At 38.5% G+C, this 19,001-nt stretch overlaps 2 protein-coding genes across 6 annotated transcripts; both read left to right on the forward strand.

Moving 5' to 3' along the window:
* Window positions 1-4,371: 4,371 nt before the first annotated feature.
* On the forward strand, window positions 4,372-14,871 carry LOC106180893 (uncharacterized). 5 transcript variants are annotated; one of them, XM_013565067.3, is made up of 2 exons: window positions 4,372-4,558; window positions 12,877-14,871. In XM_013565067.3, exons 1-2 carry the CDS (start codon window positions 4,531-4,533, stop codon window positions 14,754-14,756), a joined length of 1,908 nt encoding a protein of 635 aa, XP_013420521.3. In that variant the 5' UTR covers window positions 4,372-4,530; the 3' UTR covers window positions 14,757-14,871. The 5 variants fall into 5 exon arrangements, with proteins under 5 accessions (XP_013420521.3, XP_086866431.1, XP_086866432.1 ...); XM_087010305.1 differs by lacking the exon at window positions 4,372-4,558 and adding an exon at window positions 6,375-6,586; XM_087010306.1 differs by lacking the exon at window positions 4,372-4,558 and adding an exon at window positions 7,574-7,774.
* A 351-nt stretch (window positions 14,872-15,222) lies between these two features.
* Window positions 15,223-18,973, forward strand: LOC147762061 (uncharacterized). The gene is made up of 3 exons (XM_087010313.1): window positions 15,223-15,826; window positions 16,010-16,211; window positions 17,351-18,973. Exons 1-3 carry the CDS (start codon window positions 15,769-15,771, stop codon window positions 18,564-18,566), a joined length of 1,476 nt encoding a protein of 491 aa, XP_086866439.1. The 5' UTR covers window positions 15,223-15,768; the 3' UTR covers window positions 18,567-18,973.
* Window positions 18,974-19,001: the final 28 nt, after the last annotated feature.

A 19,001-nucleotide genomic window follows, 5' to 3' on the forward strand; every position in this document is an offset into this window, starting at 1 on the left:
TAGATGAATTCACCTATCAGTTGGCCTGACATTTATCCATGCATGTTAAACATGTTCTGATATTGCCTCTTATCTTACTCTATCTTCCTCTCCCCCCCCCCCTCCAATCCCACCCAAACACTCACACGTGGGACGCGGGCGAAAACACGAATACAATTGTATATTACGTAACTAATTTTTTTAATTTGGATTTTCTATAAAATTTCGCAAAAAAAGCTGATTCTTTTAATTCAACAATGTACAGACTTGACATTTAATATGGAATATTTCAGTTTCGAAGGTATGCCTAGGTGAAAATGCATTCTTTTTTTTCACAAAATCCGATCTCATATAAGATATGTGAATGGAGAAGTGTGTAGTCTGGTGTGTCGCTACCAATTAACTGAATACCAGGTTTGTTGCGCTGCTGCTTTATGTAATATGCAGTGATTTAATTGGGTAGTGCTCCTTTAGGCTGGTCAAAGCTTGGGTTTGGCAAAGCATGGTTCTTTCAAAAAAGTATCCATATGTCGGCAACTACTGCATAGAATAATTTAAAATTTTGCATGCAAGTGGTCTGGTTTGCTGTGTGTAAAATGAGCTATGCAGTACTTTACAAATTTGTTAATCTGTGGCAGAATGGCACGAAAAAGACAGGCATTGCCAGACAGATAATTGTGCCAAACGAAACGGTCCGCACAGTTTTATAGAGTAATGCCCAGACTAATGTACCTACACAGAGGCCACACCCAATGTATTGAAATCTTACCACCAGGGCACAAGACCCACTGTCTTTCGGGATATGCTGTTGCAACTAAACAAAAGCCACCCAGTCCGTTCAGAATGAGGGGTAAATTGCCATCAAAATGCACTTTTCAAGGCCCTTAGCGAACTCCAAACTGGTTTTAGCAGGTTAGAATACCAGACGACCTCCGAAGAACCCACTGTAAACAGCAAAACATCGTTGTATGTTTCTCTGAGAATTGGGGACCTTGACGGTTTCTGGGTTAAACACTGAAATCTCGAGGCTTTCTGTATTGAGGTCAGATTTCACCTGTACCGCTCAAAAGTCAAAACAGAGTTTACAGACATCCAGAAGAGGCCAACGACGAAGCTTGTGCCGCATTTAAAGTGACTTAGGTCATTAACAGCGTCAGTATTTGGAGTGGAAATCACATTGGTGCCAAAACACCAATGGTAGTCATCGACGAAAACCTGAACCAGATCAAATAAAGAAATAATGTGGGAACCATTTGGCTATCATTTGATAGGGGGCAACTTAGGAACAATTTTAGGTTGCACGGTGAGATTGCCGGTTCTTACAGAGCACTTTTAATAGCAGATTACTTACAGAACCAAGGGAATTAGCAGCTACCTTGGTCACCAAAATCGCCTTATTTGAACCACATAGACAATATGTGGGTAGGCCATTACTCGCCGAATCAATGGCCTACATGACCTACAACAAAACTGGACCAAATTGGACAGATTTTGACCGATGCCTGGAATGTTATTCCAGATTGAACTTAAAAAACCCAAGGAATCCGTTGCCACTTGAGAGCGCTGGTAGCAGCCAGAAGAGGTCATGCGTAACAGTGGCCGTTACTGTGACTAGACACTGACATGAGGGTCCTTTGTGGAGCGTGTAACTCCTTTACAGACAATAATTTGGAAAATATGGAGGTCCAAAATTTCTCTTTTTATGGTAGTCGTATGACATAGAATAGGCAATGTGTTTTTGTTTGCTTCTTTGGCGAATACCATTAATGAACTAATGTCACTATGACATCAAAGAGGTAATTTAAAGTTGTTAAAACACGATTTTAATCCTTATTTTAATTTATCAGTCAGCTAAAAAGGAAAAAAACTAATGAAAAATGATTTGGAAAAAATATTCCATATTAAATGTCAAGTCTGTATAATATTCTACCTCGTAATTCTATACGTTGAGCAAATTCCGTGTCCATTTTATTTCCAGACCAGTAGTGATTTTATTGAGGGCATTAAAATAAATCATTTGACTCAACTGTCGCATTTAACCCTTTCACTTCAACGTTTGAGCTTGATGTGATCGAAATGATAAGTGAAAACAGGCGTCCATTCTACTTATTATAATCTAAGTACTCTGACGCTAAATTCCTTGAGCTATCTATATTCGATAATATACTGTATGAAAACGAGATGCTTGCGGTTGAAGAGACTTATCCTGCATATTGCAAATTGCAATGAGAGCGGTTTAGAATGACTGTCTTATAAAATTTTCTCCTGGGATAACCTGCAAACGATTCTATTACAAGGTTCGTTAATGACGGTTGTGGCGTCTGTCATTTTATAAAAGTGCAGTTGTAATAGTGCCCAGGTTGACGAATGTGACACCGTAGACAAACGTAAATATTGATTTTCGACAAAGGTTTGAGTCAATTTGACTGACGAATCGTCCTATCCATCAGACGCTTTTGAAAATGAAAACAAGAGTGCGTTGCAAAAGAGTTAAAGCTATTAACCCTGATAATAAAATATTGCTTAGTGATGTAATTGTGTGTATGATGTCCTATTGTTGGCTTAAGTTTCTATTATACCATTGCACCATGTTCTTATTTTAATTTACTAGCAGTGATGAGATGTTTGTTACACTTGTATATTAATTTTGTTTTTGTCATACTACATCCGTACACAAACGAATGAGGCAAACGGAAAATGTGTCTGCGACAGTACGAAAAATAGTTTTTTAATGAGATGTACCTGTAAATGCATTTTTTTTTTCAGAATGAAAACGAGCAATAAACAGTTAAAAGGAGCTGGATGCTCATGCCCACTTACAATTAATTCAGGATTTAAGTTAACAGACACAAGTGATACAAAGTGCCAGGTTGAGGATGCGAGAAGACGGTGATATTTATACATGTATATTCCCAAAATTAGTTTAAAACGTCGACGAATTACGTGGTATGATACAACAACTTAACTGAGATGTGGGAAGAAATCGTTTTTAGATTATGAAAGTCACCACGAAAGGCAATAAGTCAAGTAAATTTGCAAGAGAAAAATGCATTTAATATCAACCGTTCCAAACACGGCCATCATCAGTCGAATGCATTTTTATATATCGTAACACATTCACGTTAATGCCCTTAAAGAGAAAATAAATGACTGGTATAAAGGCAAATGAATCTGAATTAATTCGAAAATGTCAGACGAATACTGCATTAAGCCAATGTTTTTCAGCCTTAATGTTGTGAAGAAAATATGAAGCCACCGGTATCAACCTGCGCTAAACATAAACATTACTATATCAACGTGAGAAAATTACACGGATCCTAGCCTGGGTATTTAACTTTAGGGTGTACGTTGTCCGAATTTACAGCACTCTCAGATGGAGCATATCTTAGGCCGCATTCAGAAAAGTGGACTAACTAGTCCGAGGGTCAAATATGGTGACCCACTAAAAAGCTTCCGTCTAATCCGCTAATAGACATTGAGTAGATCCCCAGTGGGGAAGTATTCAAGCGGATTGGCCATATTTGACCCTCGGACTAGTTAGTCCACTGTTCTGAATGCGGCCTTAATCGACTTAGGTGACGACAATCCACAGCATTAAAGCGCACTATATCCCAGGAGAAAATTTTATAAGGCAGACATTATAAACCGCTCTCATTGCAATTTGCAATATAACCACCAAAGGCTTCTAAAGCGCCTGATATCCCACGCTGTAATTTCTTAGTACACTGTAAGCGTACTAAGAAATTACACCCCAGATAAACAACGTTCTGAATACCAAATACGGCTGACACTTGAGGTGTAAGAATATACACCCATAACGGCGTCACTGTCTAAGCTACCTAGGCTATTTGTAGCTCTCCTAGCTCAGCTAAAAGGAAGAAGTTATGTTTTTAGTGGACAATGTTTTTTAGTTATTTTTATCACTCTCTTATAGTGCACGTACAATCCAACTTATAGTTGCAAAAATAAATAGTATCGATATTACAGCGCAAATTTTCTCTTGCATTTGAGCAGCCCTTCGGGTCAACCGCGTAAAACCAGTAATTATACTTTAAATTCTTGGTAACTTTAGAGAAAAAAAAAACGCCCTTGAGAGATTTGACTTTATGAGATTTAATAACCATCTGCCCCCTTTCTTTATTATACTGTGATTCACCACCATGTAACAGTAGCCGGTATTTGGGGTGGGTGGGTGAGTTTGGGGGAGGGAGGGGGGTTCCCAAACAGATGAGGCAGGTACTTGTGTAAACACCGCTGTAGACACGGAACTCTTCCACATATTAAAATAAGCTGCTCTCGGCAATATCCCCATCTTTCAAAACCTTGATAGTCTATCTCATTATCATAATGTTCAAAAATTTCATGAGCGTGGATTAACGCAGGGTTATAAAGATCTACGCCGGTGACACAACACGCGGTCACTTCTTCGAGAACAATCCACGAGGCTGATTAAGGAGAGATAAAAAAGAGATGTACCTTTCCACTTTATCAGATCACATTCATAGTTTTCCAGGATAATCCCCGCTAACGCCAGCTCTCAGCGTCGTGGTAATGCGGCTTTGTGAGATGAAAAGGAGAAGTAAGTACGATATAAATGTCGTTTATTTAACTCATTTTTAACATTATGCTGATTTCAGGTGTTATTCTTTGACAAGTAAGTAAAGAGGGTATGGTTCGCTGGTTTTCATTTCTTTTAAACCCCATTTACACCGGACGGCATCCTCTCTGCGTCCTTTGTGCGACCATGAAACTGGCATCGCTGTGGTCGTAGAAAGGAGGGACTAGCATCGCTTTGGTTGCAGAATGAATGCTTAATGTTTGGCCAGTTGTATTTAAAAGATATTATTTTTTACTCTCAAACCGGGCCGTACTAAGGGACGCAGAAAGGACGCCGTCTAGTGTAAAGGGGGCTTTAGATGCTTGAATATTGAACCACAATGTTACATATACATGTATTGTTAAGCATTTGTTGTCTGACTTATCAAACTAGAATGTAACCTTTTAGGTTTATGTAAACATCGTTGTTTAGTGTCGCCAGTTAGGAATCACTCATTCTATGAATACAGAAGAATTTTAGAGTGAGACTTGGTTGAAGTAATCGATCCACTTAAATAAAGTGAGCATTGATAAGAATCACACAGTGTAAAAAACACGTCTGACGTACATGTACTAGTATAGAGATATAATATTTCATTTAAAGAGCGTGCTGTCAATTTTTGAAATACCCTTTCTGCTTTAGCGATATTGATAAAAAATGTAATTCTAAATCTAAAAACATATCTAGGTGAAAAATATGAGAAAAAGGATTGGTTGGGGTTGGGGGTTGGGGTAGTCCAGCTTGTTTTCAAGACATAGCGTTCTGCATTATGTCACTTTTATTGAATTGCGATTTATCTCAGGTCGCAGTGGTCTAAAATTGTGGTCTTTAAGTTTAGGCTAATCTTTAGACTCAGACTGAAGTTCTTAGCTAGAGTTTTGTGCCTGTTTCTTTGTTTTCTCGGCTTCATTGATAACCGTGACATTTTCACACGCGAGTGCCTGAAATATACACGTATTCGGAATCACTTAATACAATATAGAATCACTTAATCAATAAGTCAGACATACTGCCTGGATGTATAGTGTGATAAATGTAGCAAAATAAAGCACCGGCAAAATATCTCCGATCATAATTGAATGATCTTTGTGGGAGTGCCAAAAGCAATAAAGGCTTGTTTTGACGCTTATTGAAAGACTAGTTACTCACTTGTATACATAAAACCATTCTAAAAGCGCCTATATCGCAACATTTACACAGCAAAAGACACGGTTGCACAACAGTATAATGCTCGATATTTTTTCTCGGCAACAAGTTCATTACTTTGCTCTCCTCGAGGGAAGGCCGTTTACTTACCCGTCACCTGACTGATCAACTTGGTAACAGTGTCATTTGAGACAATATCTCTACATTAATGACGTATACCATAATAATTTAATGAAGGAAAAAAGGGAAATCCGTGACTTTTGACCCCGTTAATTGGGATACAATGTATATAAACCGAAATATTGATATTGGGTCCAGGGTATCATTTTCTCTGTGCTGATATTACCTAATATCACCTGGCTTTAACTGTATATACACTGATCGGTAAGTTATGCTCAAAACGGACTTGAATAAAAACTTGTTTGCTTTGCGATCAATTAAGATCCCCGAATAACTGAACAGCTTTTATCCATAGGTTGCCGTATTTGTTAAAGCTTTATAGAACAGAGAGACACTTAAAAGAGGTTATGCCAGTGCTTTTAATTCGAAACTTTTCGCTAGACGGCTTCTGTGCCAATCCCTGGATTATGACCTGTATATGTTTAATAAAGCGCTCATTATGCAAGCTTCACAATGGTTGTGTTGAAAGAAACTGCTGTGCACCCGCCAGTGACGACTGCGAGAGGAGAAAATCCTTAAGCTATGCATCACGTGGGCAGGTATGCACCGGTAATGAATTGTCCATGCAGTTCACGAGAAGTGACCCAGAACAGGGTGACATGAACGGGTTTTATTGACGCTGTGAGACACAGTCGATAATTTCAGCTAAAGAAGAACAGGAGGCATTGACGGGGACACCCCAAGGTAAGGAGGTTGGACGGATGCAAATAGGCACAGTCTACTGGCAAATGTACATGTATGGGGACGTAATGTACATTTTTACGTGCAGCCATGTGCTGGTTATTTGTTTCTCATTTCCAATAATACTAGTTGCTAGTTGACCTTTACAATAACCAGCCAAACCAGATCTGCGATGTTTATATAAATTCAACGCAGCTCATTGAAATAAGTGCTATACAATCACTGCGTGTATTAATTGTACGTGTGGCTGGCGGGGAAAAGTTGGCGTAACCCCAGTAGCTCTGTACCAGTAGTTGTTGTGTTGGTGTGTTAGCGGGAGTGGTTGACCCTAAACGTTCTCGAAAGACATACTCCCCCCCCCCCCCCCCCGGAGATCTCCCCAAAATGCTCTTCAGCGGTCGATCCATCAAAACAACTTGCATTTGATTTATAAATAGGCTCTATAAACACAGTACGTGTACAATAGCACATTACATGTTGTTATGCTAGTAGCACTTACAGTAGTTCGTTTGTTTTAGTGACTAGCGCATTCTCTCATGCCCATGCCATTCTAAATATAAGTCACCAAGGACCAATGTCCCATGATTATGAGGGCACCATACAATCTACGTCTGTGATAATTATGCTTTGTGCTTATATGCTCTTATTAATAACATATGTCAGTACTGAACACTACCCCATCTGAGAAAAAAAAACAATATTGAAGGCTATTGTCTTGACAAAAGGCAATAATATAAGCCACTGGTGAGGCGAGTTTATGCAAAAGTACGGCTGGTGAATTAAAATGTATATTTCATATTGAATGTTTTAAAAATCCGAAATTTGAATTCTTATACATACGGTACGGGAGGGGGGGTGTCCACAGTTGTCAAAATACCATTCGTCACATTTTTAAAATAGTCACAGTTACACATAACAGTGTCAACAAATTGCTATACAGGGACGAAGAAGTTCTCGAAAAAAAGATCTACTAGAAAAAGACTGGTTTCTTCGGCTCATGCACTGGTATGTGACTCCGTCAACTTGACTTGCTTCATAATGCAGTAAGGGTTCACCTCTCGTGACATAGAAACCTATCAACAAAGAACGCTCTTATATAAACCTGCGACCCGTCACCTTACCTAATTGTATAATGCGCTTACCTGATAGACGGAAAGAGGACGAGTGATTTTTCTTCTCTAATACAGCAAGGTATGTAGAAATGAATAACTGAAATTATACAATTTTTGCAATGAGCTTAGGCAGGGTGATTAGACCTACATGTTGGACACGAAATCGTGACAGAGACGCCCAGCCTGCGAAAATGTGTCTCATCTAACGTTCAATCTATTCTTGAACATTTGGTGTGTTTTTTACAGTTCTAATGTTGTTCTCTAATGAATGTAACAATTCGAAAAATGTCCCAGAACAGATTAAGAACATTTTTCATTAAAAGAGAAAAACATTTTCTTGGACAGATTGAGAGCCGCAAGTGGGCTTTAAATGAGATAAATTTTCGCAGCGGGTTACAGTGTCGTGCCGTAGGAGAACGCAACTCAACAATCCCTAGTTAAGTATTTCGTCGTTACATGCCAACTCGTACAAAGTAAATTACCCTAATCCTTTCATGGCGCTCACTCATCCTTTACTGTTACTGTTACACCCCATTTCCATAGATTTTTAGACCGATCTATCCCTGTGGGGAGTCTCACTAGATTACTGTCAGCTTGACCGGCTTAAGCGTCTGTCCCGCCTACTAAAAACTGTAAGGGGGTAATTAACTTTGGTGCCCGCTCGGCTGACTGCAATTTAGCGTGAACCCCCAGGGAGTTAGGTCGATCTAAATCTAAATTTCTGGATCGATCTAAATCTCTGGGAAAGCACCCTAAGGGTGTTATTTTTCATGTGATATTTGAGGTAAAATATTTTTTGTAATGCATATATGCACACAGTAATGGATGCAGACTGACAATATAAATGGGACCCTTATAAGCCCGCATATCAAACTATTCGGTGGTCTGTGCCCTTTATTGATTAAGAAAGGAGTACTTTACTCTTGGGGAAAAGAAATGTACAAAAAAAATCCTACAAATAAGTTATTTTTTTCGAGTAATAAATTTACTACACTGTTAGGTGATGAGCTTCAATCTACTTCTTAGTTTTTTCGAAAACAAGGCACCCTTTTCGTTACTCATACTATATCCTCTTTACAAATGGCATTTTCTTGTTAATTTTTGCAACAAAATGTTAATTGGAGATGCAGTTCGCAAGTTCTTCCCAAATCTTTTTTTCCGTAGTCACAATTTGCACCGATATATGGAGTAGCGTCATTGTCTCAATATTGAGTCACAAAAGCCTCAACAACTGGAGTGCGGAGGAACTAATACATGTCATTCTAATCATAAATTGACACACAATAGGTGACGAGACGGCCAACATATTATCCCGCTGACCACCAAGGTTTAAAATTACAACTACAACTATTGAATTGCAGTGGTCGACTAATTTTACAAAATATAGGCCAGATTCCTATATAAATAACCGGTATGAAATATATAGCACACAATATCAAATTCCGTCTAGAAGCTTCGTGTCACGTGTGCATCAGGGACATTAGCTTTTTAATGGGGTGATAATGAATATAAAGGAGAAAGGAGTTGCTTTGCTTGCTCCTATATAGTCCCATTAATTATGGTCTCCTTGGTTATCTTCTACTGAATGTTGATCTGCATGTAAGATCTTCTTCCTAGGCTACTACTCTTTATAATAATAATAATAACAATAATAATAATAATAAACCTTTATTGATCACAAAGAAATGGTTTACATTTACAGGCTCCATAACTACTACAAAACATAACAATAATAATAATAATAATAATAATAATAATAATAATAATATAAGTAGCAAATTATACTCACCTGCGCAGGAATAAACGCCTTTTAATTACACTGTTTACGAATTTATATATGGCACTCACTCTGCGCAGAGAGTAGATTAAGTCAAATAGTTTATTAAGGTAATGTATCCGCGCGTGAAAATGTACCAAAGTCATATGTATTTTCTGTGTCTACATGTCCTGTAAATCTATATATCTTCCTCCTCTTTCTATATAGGCCCTATCTTCTCACATTTCAGACCATAAAGACAATAAAGACAATAAAGACAATAAAACCCCTCAAACAATAGTACTTGGTGCTGTTGGTGTTGACATTTCCTTCTCTTGAAATTATTATATAAGAAATGGACGATCCAACGACAAATAGACACAATGAAACGATATAATAGTAAGTACGCTTTAGAAATTTCTAAACCTTTTATACTTTGAAAATTTTTCTTGTCGTTGTATATTTCACAAAGAGAAATTTACTTCTTTGAAAAGAAGGGATTTTGTGGAAGCCCCAAAGAAAGATTTCTGAATCTTTTTCCTTAAAAAGGGCTTAAGCTTTGTTAAGAGTTTTGTCATATGCTTTTCTTTTTTTTTTTTTTTACTGATGCTGCTCGGGCAGCTGAAATAAGGTCTTAACTGTGCAGGATAAATTGATAATTCACTGAACGGTCTACGTCAATTAAAATGCCAACCATCTAGGGAGCAAACATCTATCATATCTATATTCATACAAGTTCTCTCCATTTAAGGATCGATAATGCTAGCGTGTTGATTGCAATTGATTTACACCTAGTGGACCATTACCATACACCCCATTTCCATAGATTTTTAGATCGATCTATCCCTGTGGGGAGTCTCACTAGATTACTGTCAGCTTGGCCGGCTTAAGCGTCTGTCCCGCCTACTAAAAGCTGTAAGGGGGTAATTAACTATGGTGCCCGCTCGGCTGACTGCAATTTAGCGTGAACCCCCAGGGAGTTAGGTCGATCTTAAACTTAATCTTTAGATCGATCTAAATCTCTGGGAAAGCACCCTTAGTCATACCCTATCGTACTAGCAGGATCGATCTATCTCCGAGGGGTTTCTCACTAAATTGCATTTAGCTTAAGCGCGCACGAAATACATGTATATTACCTCCCTAGTAGCTTTAATGGGCGTGACAGACATTTAAGCCGCTCAAACTGAATGCAAAGAAACTACAGAATTACCCCGATGGCCTAAAGGCAAACTGTCCCCACCTTGAATAAAACCCCCTTGCTGTTAATCCGCCCCTGGAGAGATTAGAGGAGTACATGATATTTAACTGCTTTCGTATCGTTTTTAAGGCAATTCACCTTCCTCTATCAACATTTATTTAGCCGATAAGCGACAATAGCTTGTATTTAGTGATGGTTTGTGAATGCTAGAATCTATCAAACAAGGATTATCAAACAACCAAGGGGACGCTGGAGACTTGAGTGACGAGATGGAGAGCAGGCGTGCAGAGTGTACCAACAATATACTCGCCCTGTGACTGCCCATTACCCATATACTTGACTTTGGTTTAGAGATTATATTATATGGCAAAGATGCATGTATAAGTCTTGGTTAAACCAAGGAAAATAACAAAAGAAAAAATTACAAAATAGCATGGTATAAAAGATGTTCTCAATAATAAAAAAATATATATATATTAGTCATAGGTAGCCAAAGAATTATTACATTTTTGGTGGGATAGTAAAATGGAGCCCCGTCACGTCCCTTCGACAGACAGCTGTAGATTAATCATCCGGTTTATATTCTCTAGCATATTTCGAAAGACTTCATTCTCATACAGACAGCATCGGTCCACGCGGTTCGACCCAACTCTGCAGGGACTCTCGCTGAGTGCAATCAGCTTAATTGAAGGTCACGCCCCCTTTTGTTTCCAACATTTTCCGTATAATAACCAGCTTTTGTGTATTCCAGAAGAAGGCGTGTTCATCTGTTAAGCTGATTGTACTCAGCGAAAATCCCCGCAGAGCTGGGGCCATTCACGTAAACTGATAATGATTATGGAAATGCACGCTAAATGATCATTAGGATACATTGATTTGCGCAGCAGTCACTCGGTTTTTGCATTATTGTTTTTCTGGATGAGCGACAAAGTGAAGCGATGATATATGTGTATTTTTTATGCGGGATTATAACCACGAACAACAGAGAACCGCAGCAATTTTGTTTGACTAGGGGATAGCACGTCAAGAGAAATATGTACAAAGGTAAAATTGATTGGGCGTACAGTGTATCTCAAAACGATTTTATAAATACGTTATTTAGAGAAACTAACCCCCTTCAAATGCCATATGTAAGGCTAGAATGTTGAGTTAATGAATTTAAACGGGAATGCAGGAAGTATTCATAGTAGATATTTCTTTCTTTCCTCAGTCCAGAATCAAGGCTAATGTTAAGCCACGGCACCAGTTGGGGAGCTCTGTGACAGGGATGATATAAATAATGATCTAACACTGTATTATACGAGACTAATTCTTCTTAAAACGACAGGCTTCAGCCTGAGATAAAAGTTACACAATGTAATTACCAGTCTTCAGCTCCATATCTCTTATATCACCATATACAATCTATCTAATGTACAATATTATATTTTATAATACAAGGCACTCTGTTCTGCTGTAACTTAATGGGATTCTGTCACTTAAAGATCACACTTGAGTTATTCCAAGATTATACGGCTTATTAAACATACATCTTCCTAGTTTATTCAAAGCTAAGACAGACCCAACGAGTGTCCTAACGCTATGGGAAAACTCTGTTATGAATTATTACAGCTGTCATCGTCTCGTTTTGAGTACGGAGGATTGAGGAACAATGGGAGCTTGTATCAGTGATAAAAATTAAGAGCCACAATGGACATCTTGTTATAAGATCTTAGTTTAGAATCACGCGATGAATGAATTATCTCGTCGTGGATCAACATCCAAGATGGTTGGGTAAACGAGTAGCTGTCTTGTGGAGACAGACCAGCAAAGTGTACGGATTCACTTTAAGCTTATATCAAAGCTTAAAAAACAACCGAAGTCGGATATATATATTTAGAAATAAAATACTCTTTCCTTAAAGCAGTTTTCGTTTCTTTACACTTACGTTTAGAAAACGGATCGAGAACGGCAATATAATTCGTCTGTTTATAAAATGTTTTATTCATCTTTTAAAGTTGATTAAATAAATAAATAAATAAATAAATAAATAAATAAATAAATAAATAAATAAATAAATAAATAAATAAATAATGGTGAAATATTCGCGTCCCACCACGCCGTATTTGCTGGAACAGATTTAATGTCTTACCAGATAGCAACTGGACCACTTGTAACAATTTGACATCTTATATTGAACATGTGATTTTTAAAAAAAATTGACATGAATCTTTTCTGTTTATTTCAGGGTGTAGATGGACGATGCTCAATCGACTGGTGTCATCTTCCAAGACGATCTTCCTTATTACAGTCTCGGTTATGCTCGTCGTGGCGGTGTATTTAGTGGGGAGATTAGAAACTGGCAATCCCTGGACTGTGGTCAAAGTGAAAGGCAACTCCCGGTCAGGGATATCTGAAGATAAATCCAGTGTTGAACACGCGGCGTTGGGTTGGAATAGGATCGTGAAAAGTTCCGACCTGAGAGCAAATGATGAACACCACGACAAGGTGGCAGAGAAAGAAAAAGGATGGAATTTGGAAACGGAAGAGAAGGGAAAGTTGCAAAATTTTGACAAAAAGGAAAGTGCCATTAATCGATCATTTGTTCATGTAGAACTAACTTCGAGTGTGCCGCAAAATAAAGAAAACAGTGCTTCGGCGGCAAACCTATCAGCGCATCATACAATAGAGACAACAGCAATACCAAATGAAGGAAACGAAGAAAAACCCAACCAAATTCCTGAAATAAGTACAACAAGGAAACTCGTGTCGTCATCAACAAGAGCCACAACAGTAAAGCCATACGTACGTAAGGAAATTATATTATTCCCACCAGAAAGCAAAAGCAACAAAGTTCACCAGAACACAGTACTTTCCATGCAAGGATCGGAGCAGGTCACACCTACTGCAATATTGCAGCATTATCTTCTCCACCCGGATACAGTGGTGAATTTTGCTGTGTATGACACCAGGTATACAAAAATGGTGCGAATCTTCGCTGCACAACCACATGACGCGCTTCCCCTCGAGTACAGCTTTCAGGAAACAAAGTTCGAACCTGGAAAATTGGCTAAAAGAGAGCTTGTCTCTCGCAGTGACACGTTTGAGACACATTACGATGTTTTGAATTATTATCATTTCGAATGCCTGCTGCCAGTGAACTTAAAGAAGCCGCCAAGTCATATTTACATTCGCAAAGAGGGATCGCATGAATGGTCATCCATTCCTGTGCATGTATACCCCGATGCGCTGTCTCCGAAATCGCCAATTCAACTTGCCGCTTGCGTGAAAACTGCCAGAGGAGAGCTTGATCCTGTCCGCTTAGTTGAGTGGTTTGAAATGAGTAAACTTATAGGTATACGGAACTTCATTATTTACGATGGAGGAGTTAAAGGTCCAGCACGGAAAGTTTTAGATCATTATGTGGAGCAAAATATTCTCACCCTCGTAAATGATACCTTTTTCCCGTTTGTTACGCAGAACGCTGAAGGTATGATACCAAACGCTTTCAAAATCAACCGGGAATATAAACAATACACGCAACTTCTACAAGCAGAATTAGGTAGCATCAACGACTGTATGTATAGATTCAAAAATATATACAATTACATTTTATTAATTGACATTGACGAAATCCTCGTCCCTACTCCAGATGAAAATATCACCAGTCTTATCGAGCGTTTACGGGGCTGGTTCCCCGACAAAGGGGCCTACGCTCTCCCAGCGAGCCACCATTTCAGGGAGTACGGTCCAAGCGACGCGGAGGGTAAAATTCCAAACTATTTATACATGATGCGGCATCTAAGGCGGACAGATCCCGTGTGGTTTCAGTCTAAGAGTATATTTATTCCTGACCATATATTTTCCGCCAATTGGCACATGCCACGTTGGCCGAGAATGAGTTATTCGGAGGAACAAGTTATCGACGAGAGGTCTGGGTATGTTCACCACTTCCGGGATAAGTGCAAATTTGATTTAAATGGGAAAACGTGTAAAGATGTGCTTAGGTCTTGGAGAGTGGACTCGCTCATCACAAGGTACTATGACAGTCTGAATACTAATACTTTGAACACTTTGCAGAAGTTGAATTTGTGGAAGACAGCAAATGAAGTGAACTCTAGTCCATGACAATGACTTTTTTGTTAAAAATATTGACCACTTTTGGGGATCAAAATCCCAATGAAATCCTGTGCTCAACGTCAAAAATGACAAGTCTTATTAAATAAGAAATTAACTTTTGACATTTTTGACGAGTATATGTTTGACTGTGATTATTTAGCATTTCTTGCCTCAGGTGCTTTACACTGTATGTGTAAAGAAGACAAGAGTATGGACACCTTTGGATGAAAAACCTGTAGACACTATAATTTTATTTTCAAGGACATGGGCGACTTTTGCACATTTCTTTGTAACATTTTAGAGTGAATTGTTTTGATACTTAGAAGAATATTAAGTAAGTCTGACCATGAGGCAAGAGAACCACCCTTGGTGATATTCCTTGGTTTAAGAAATAAACTGTGCCGTAGTAGTGCCAGGAAATGGCAAATTTACCTTTTTTTTTTTTTTTTTTTTTTTTTTTTTTTTTTTTTTTTTTTTTTTTTGTGCTTAGGCTACTTATAAATCTTTGTTAATTAAAAGCCACAGAAAAGATAAATACCGACTTTGATTAACTTTTTGAAAATTGTCTGTGCAAATAAAAGGTTAATTTCCCGTGAAAAGACTTATTCTTGGTGACTACTTGAAATCATGAATCAAAATTGTAGACTACTTTTTTTTTTTTTTTTTTTTTTTTTTTTTTTTGAGGGGGGGGAGAGACGTACTGTATTTTTTTTCTTTTTGTTAATAAAAGCAAAATGAGTTTTGTGGCAGATAAGAGGACCGTGGAAAATCAGAATTTAATAAGCGCCACTACTTCGCCCCTTCCGTCTCTAAAAAAGCCTACTGTTCATGCCAAATAAGCTAAATAAACCAAAAGCCTGTGACTCTCCTTTCGGCACGTCTCTGCACGTGCGGTTTGTTTACAGGTCACTACGTCAAAATCGATGACGTAGCACGAAAACGCGCACGCACTTGTCAATTTCAAACTATTCTAATGTTTCTCTTTGATTTCTGTGCTTAGATCTCTACGGGGTATAAGATAATGCCTCGATGCTTTTCGTTTTCTGTCCGGAATTATCGTTCAAAGACGCACCCAATAGGTGAGTTACACTTTATATCCCTGTCTCTTTTTAGCAAAATAGTGAAGCGTCTGCTCTCTCTTTCGTCCAGATACAAGAAGCACCTGTTTCGAATGATACAAAATTGCAATGTTGAACTTCTGCTCACAGTTACTCATGTAAATGAAATATTCGTGTAAAACTATCATCAAATATTCCTTGCAGTTCCTTCCTCGTTTCCAGAGCGAGAAGAGATCAAAAATAGGATTTTCACAACACGATCAGGCCGAGTAGCACTGCCGCTTAGGAGATATATATGTGGAGGTAGCGATGAAAATTTGCAGGCACGCCATGTCTCTCCGATTCCATCAGCTCCGAAGAAATTTATCAAATACCGCTCTATGAGCTATCTCTCTGTAATTACAAGGTAGGGTGACAATGACTTCTTTACAACTGAAATGGGGAAAAACAAGCATAAACGAAGAAATCATTAAATCCAAACACTATGTAATGTACATAAGATTTCTCTTGACTTTGTTAAAAATTATCTTGGCAAGTGCGTGCTCGTGTGTGTGTGTGTGTGTGTGTGTGTGTTTGAGAGAGAGAGAGAGAGAGAGAGAGAGAGAGAGAGAATGGAGGAAGGAAAGGGAGAGGGAGGGAGCTTGTGATAAAAGAAGTAGGCCTACCAGCACAAATCATTGTTTATCTAACACAAAAACAGTGTGCACAACAACTGCAGTTCAATGTGCAGTGCAGTAATTGAAATAAAACCATTTTTGTATGAGTTTTTTTATATAAATGTTTTATGTAAGGCCTATTAATCACTGGGAAGAAAAATATGAGGAAATTTTCATTTTGACCTTAAAATTACGATTGATTGCCACATTTAAATGATGAATACCTTGATAGATTTATTTTATTTAGATAGAGAGATTTTTTATCAAACTAAAAATCACAATTTCAAGTCTAAAACTGAAAATGAAAATCACTCCTTAATAGAATAGGCATACTGCTTACTACATGTACATATACACAATTTTGTCTATCTAAACTTCAGCCATCAAAAAAAATAATAAATAAATAAATAACTGAATAAATAAATATAAAATCACACTTGTTTAAATCACATATATACAGATTTAGTTTTATACAGTTAATCAAACTTTTTCTATATTTTTTTTCATCTATTATCATTATATTATTTTGGTTTCAATTTCATTTCATTTTTCGAAATTATATGGTTATCATACAGTTAATTTTCAAATTTATTACTCAGCAATTAAAGTGCTGAAAATCTATTTTGCTGAAATTATGCAAATTAATTAACTATCACAATGTTTAACTGATTTTTAACCCAAAATTTACCCTTGTTATTTCATTACTGATCACATCTAGCACAATGTTTTCTGTTCACATCTAGCTGTTACCACAATGGCAATTGTCTCTCTAATCAAAGCTAATACAATCTCATTTACTGTGCCTAATTCTGAACCCTGGTCCAATAACACATCACTTTCAAGTTTTCCCACTCATAATCAGTGATTCTTCATCTTATCTTTTCTACAGGTACGAGCTGATCCTTCGAGGCACAGAATTGGATGTTTGCGGAGAGAACCCCTTAGAAACTGAGGAATGGACCGAAGAGAGTCCCTTTGTCTATGGCAACTACGTCATCAAGGATGACAAAGATGGCAGTGACGCCAGAGACAGCTGTGACAGCAACGCTGTCAAAACATTTGACATTAAGACTGGACACTGTAAGACAGACTTGGGAAATACCACAACTGATTCCGAGTTATCGAACTGCAGCATTAACAGTAGCATAGACAGTAACAATATTTGCAATAACAACAGAATCAAAGGAAGATGTAGTGACCAAATTAGGAGCAATGGCAGTGGTAGTTTTGATAAGGCTGGGTACAGTTGCAGTATAAGCAATGCTGAGCCCCAATGCCTTGTGACTGGTTGCCAAGGCAACGTGAAGTCAGTGATGGATGCAGATAAGGATGATGAGAAGGAGGACATCACTGTAGATGTCACTTCAGTCAGCAGCACTGTCGTCTGCAACAATTTTTCTAACTTTCATCAATGGCTGCACCAACTCAAGAAAGATGAGAGCAGCAAAGGATTGGAAAACAACGTCAAGTCCATGAGCGATGAAAACAACAACAGCATCCAAAAGATATCATTGGAGCCACGGCAGACAAAGTCTCTGACCTCTTCTAGCTCACGTCAGAATTCAAATCACAAGCCCGGTCCTTATAACCTTCGCACGGAGGTTGATTCCTCAGGGATCAAGTCGGTATTTAAGAGTCAGACCCTGGGGGAGCCCGCCGTGCACAGGAACTGTTTGGTGCGCCCTCTGGTGCGCACGCAGACGCTGGTCGTCGACTGGAAAAACTGCTCTAGCATGGACAGCGTCTTTAGGTGCGACATTTGTGGGAAAGTCTACGTTTCTGAGACTGCGTACAACGACCACGTGCAAAGCCACGACAGGTGCGCGCATGGGAATAAGTGCACCCTCTGTGGGAAAACATTCTCCCGCTCCTGGCTCCTGAAAGGGCACATGCGCACTCACACTGGGGAAAGACCTTACAAATGTGATTACCCTGGCTGTGATAAAGCTTTTGCCGATCGCTCGAATTTACGATCGCATGCGCTAACTCACTCTGTGACTAGTAAGAACTATATTTGTGGAAAGTGTAACCGAGCTTTCGCACAGAAACGTTATCTTCATAAGCATCAGCTTGAAGTTTGTAAAGCTGCGTACAAGTGTCAGTAGGAGAAGCCGTAGGACCTACCGGAACGAGGTGTAAAACAGCAGGAAAATAGGTGTAAAACCTCCTTTACACTGGACGGCGTCCTTTCTGCGTCCTTTGTGCGACATGAACCTGGCGTCGCTGTGGTCGTAGAAAGGAGGCACAAGCATCGCTTTGGTTGCAAAATGAATGCTCAATGATCGGCCACGTAAAGTAGTATTTTTTACTCTGAAGCCGGACGCCGTCCAGTGTAAAAGAGGCTTAAAGAGTGGTATGCGCCATATTCTTTACCACTATTCCCTTTTCTTCACTTCCATCACTTCCTTACCGATTATTTAAAATAAAAGTTGGAGTGTGGGTCCTTTTTTATTTTCTGAATTTTTTTCTGACATTGATTGACCCTCTTTTTTTTTTTTTCGCCCCAATTCATCTCGACGACCACGACGTCAATCATGGTT

The sequence above is a fragment of the Lingula anatina genome, chromosome 4 (genome assembly GCF_051362555.1).
Source record: "Lingula anatina isolate TDL-2025a chromosome 4, LinAna3.0, whole genome shotgun sequence".
NCBI classification, from domain to species: Eukaryota; Metazoa; Brachiopoda; class Lingulata; order Lingulida; family Lingulidae; genus Lingula; species Lingula anatina.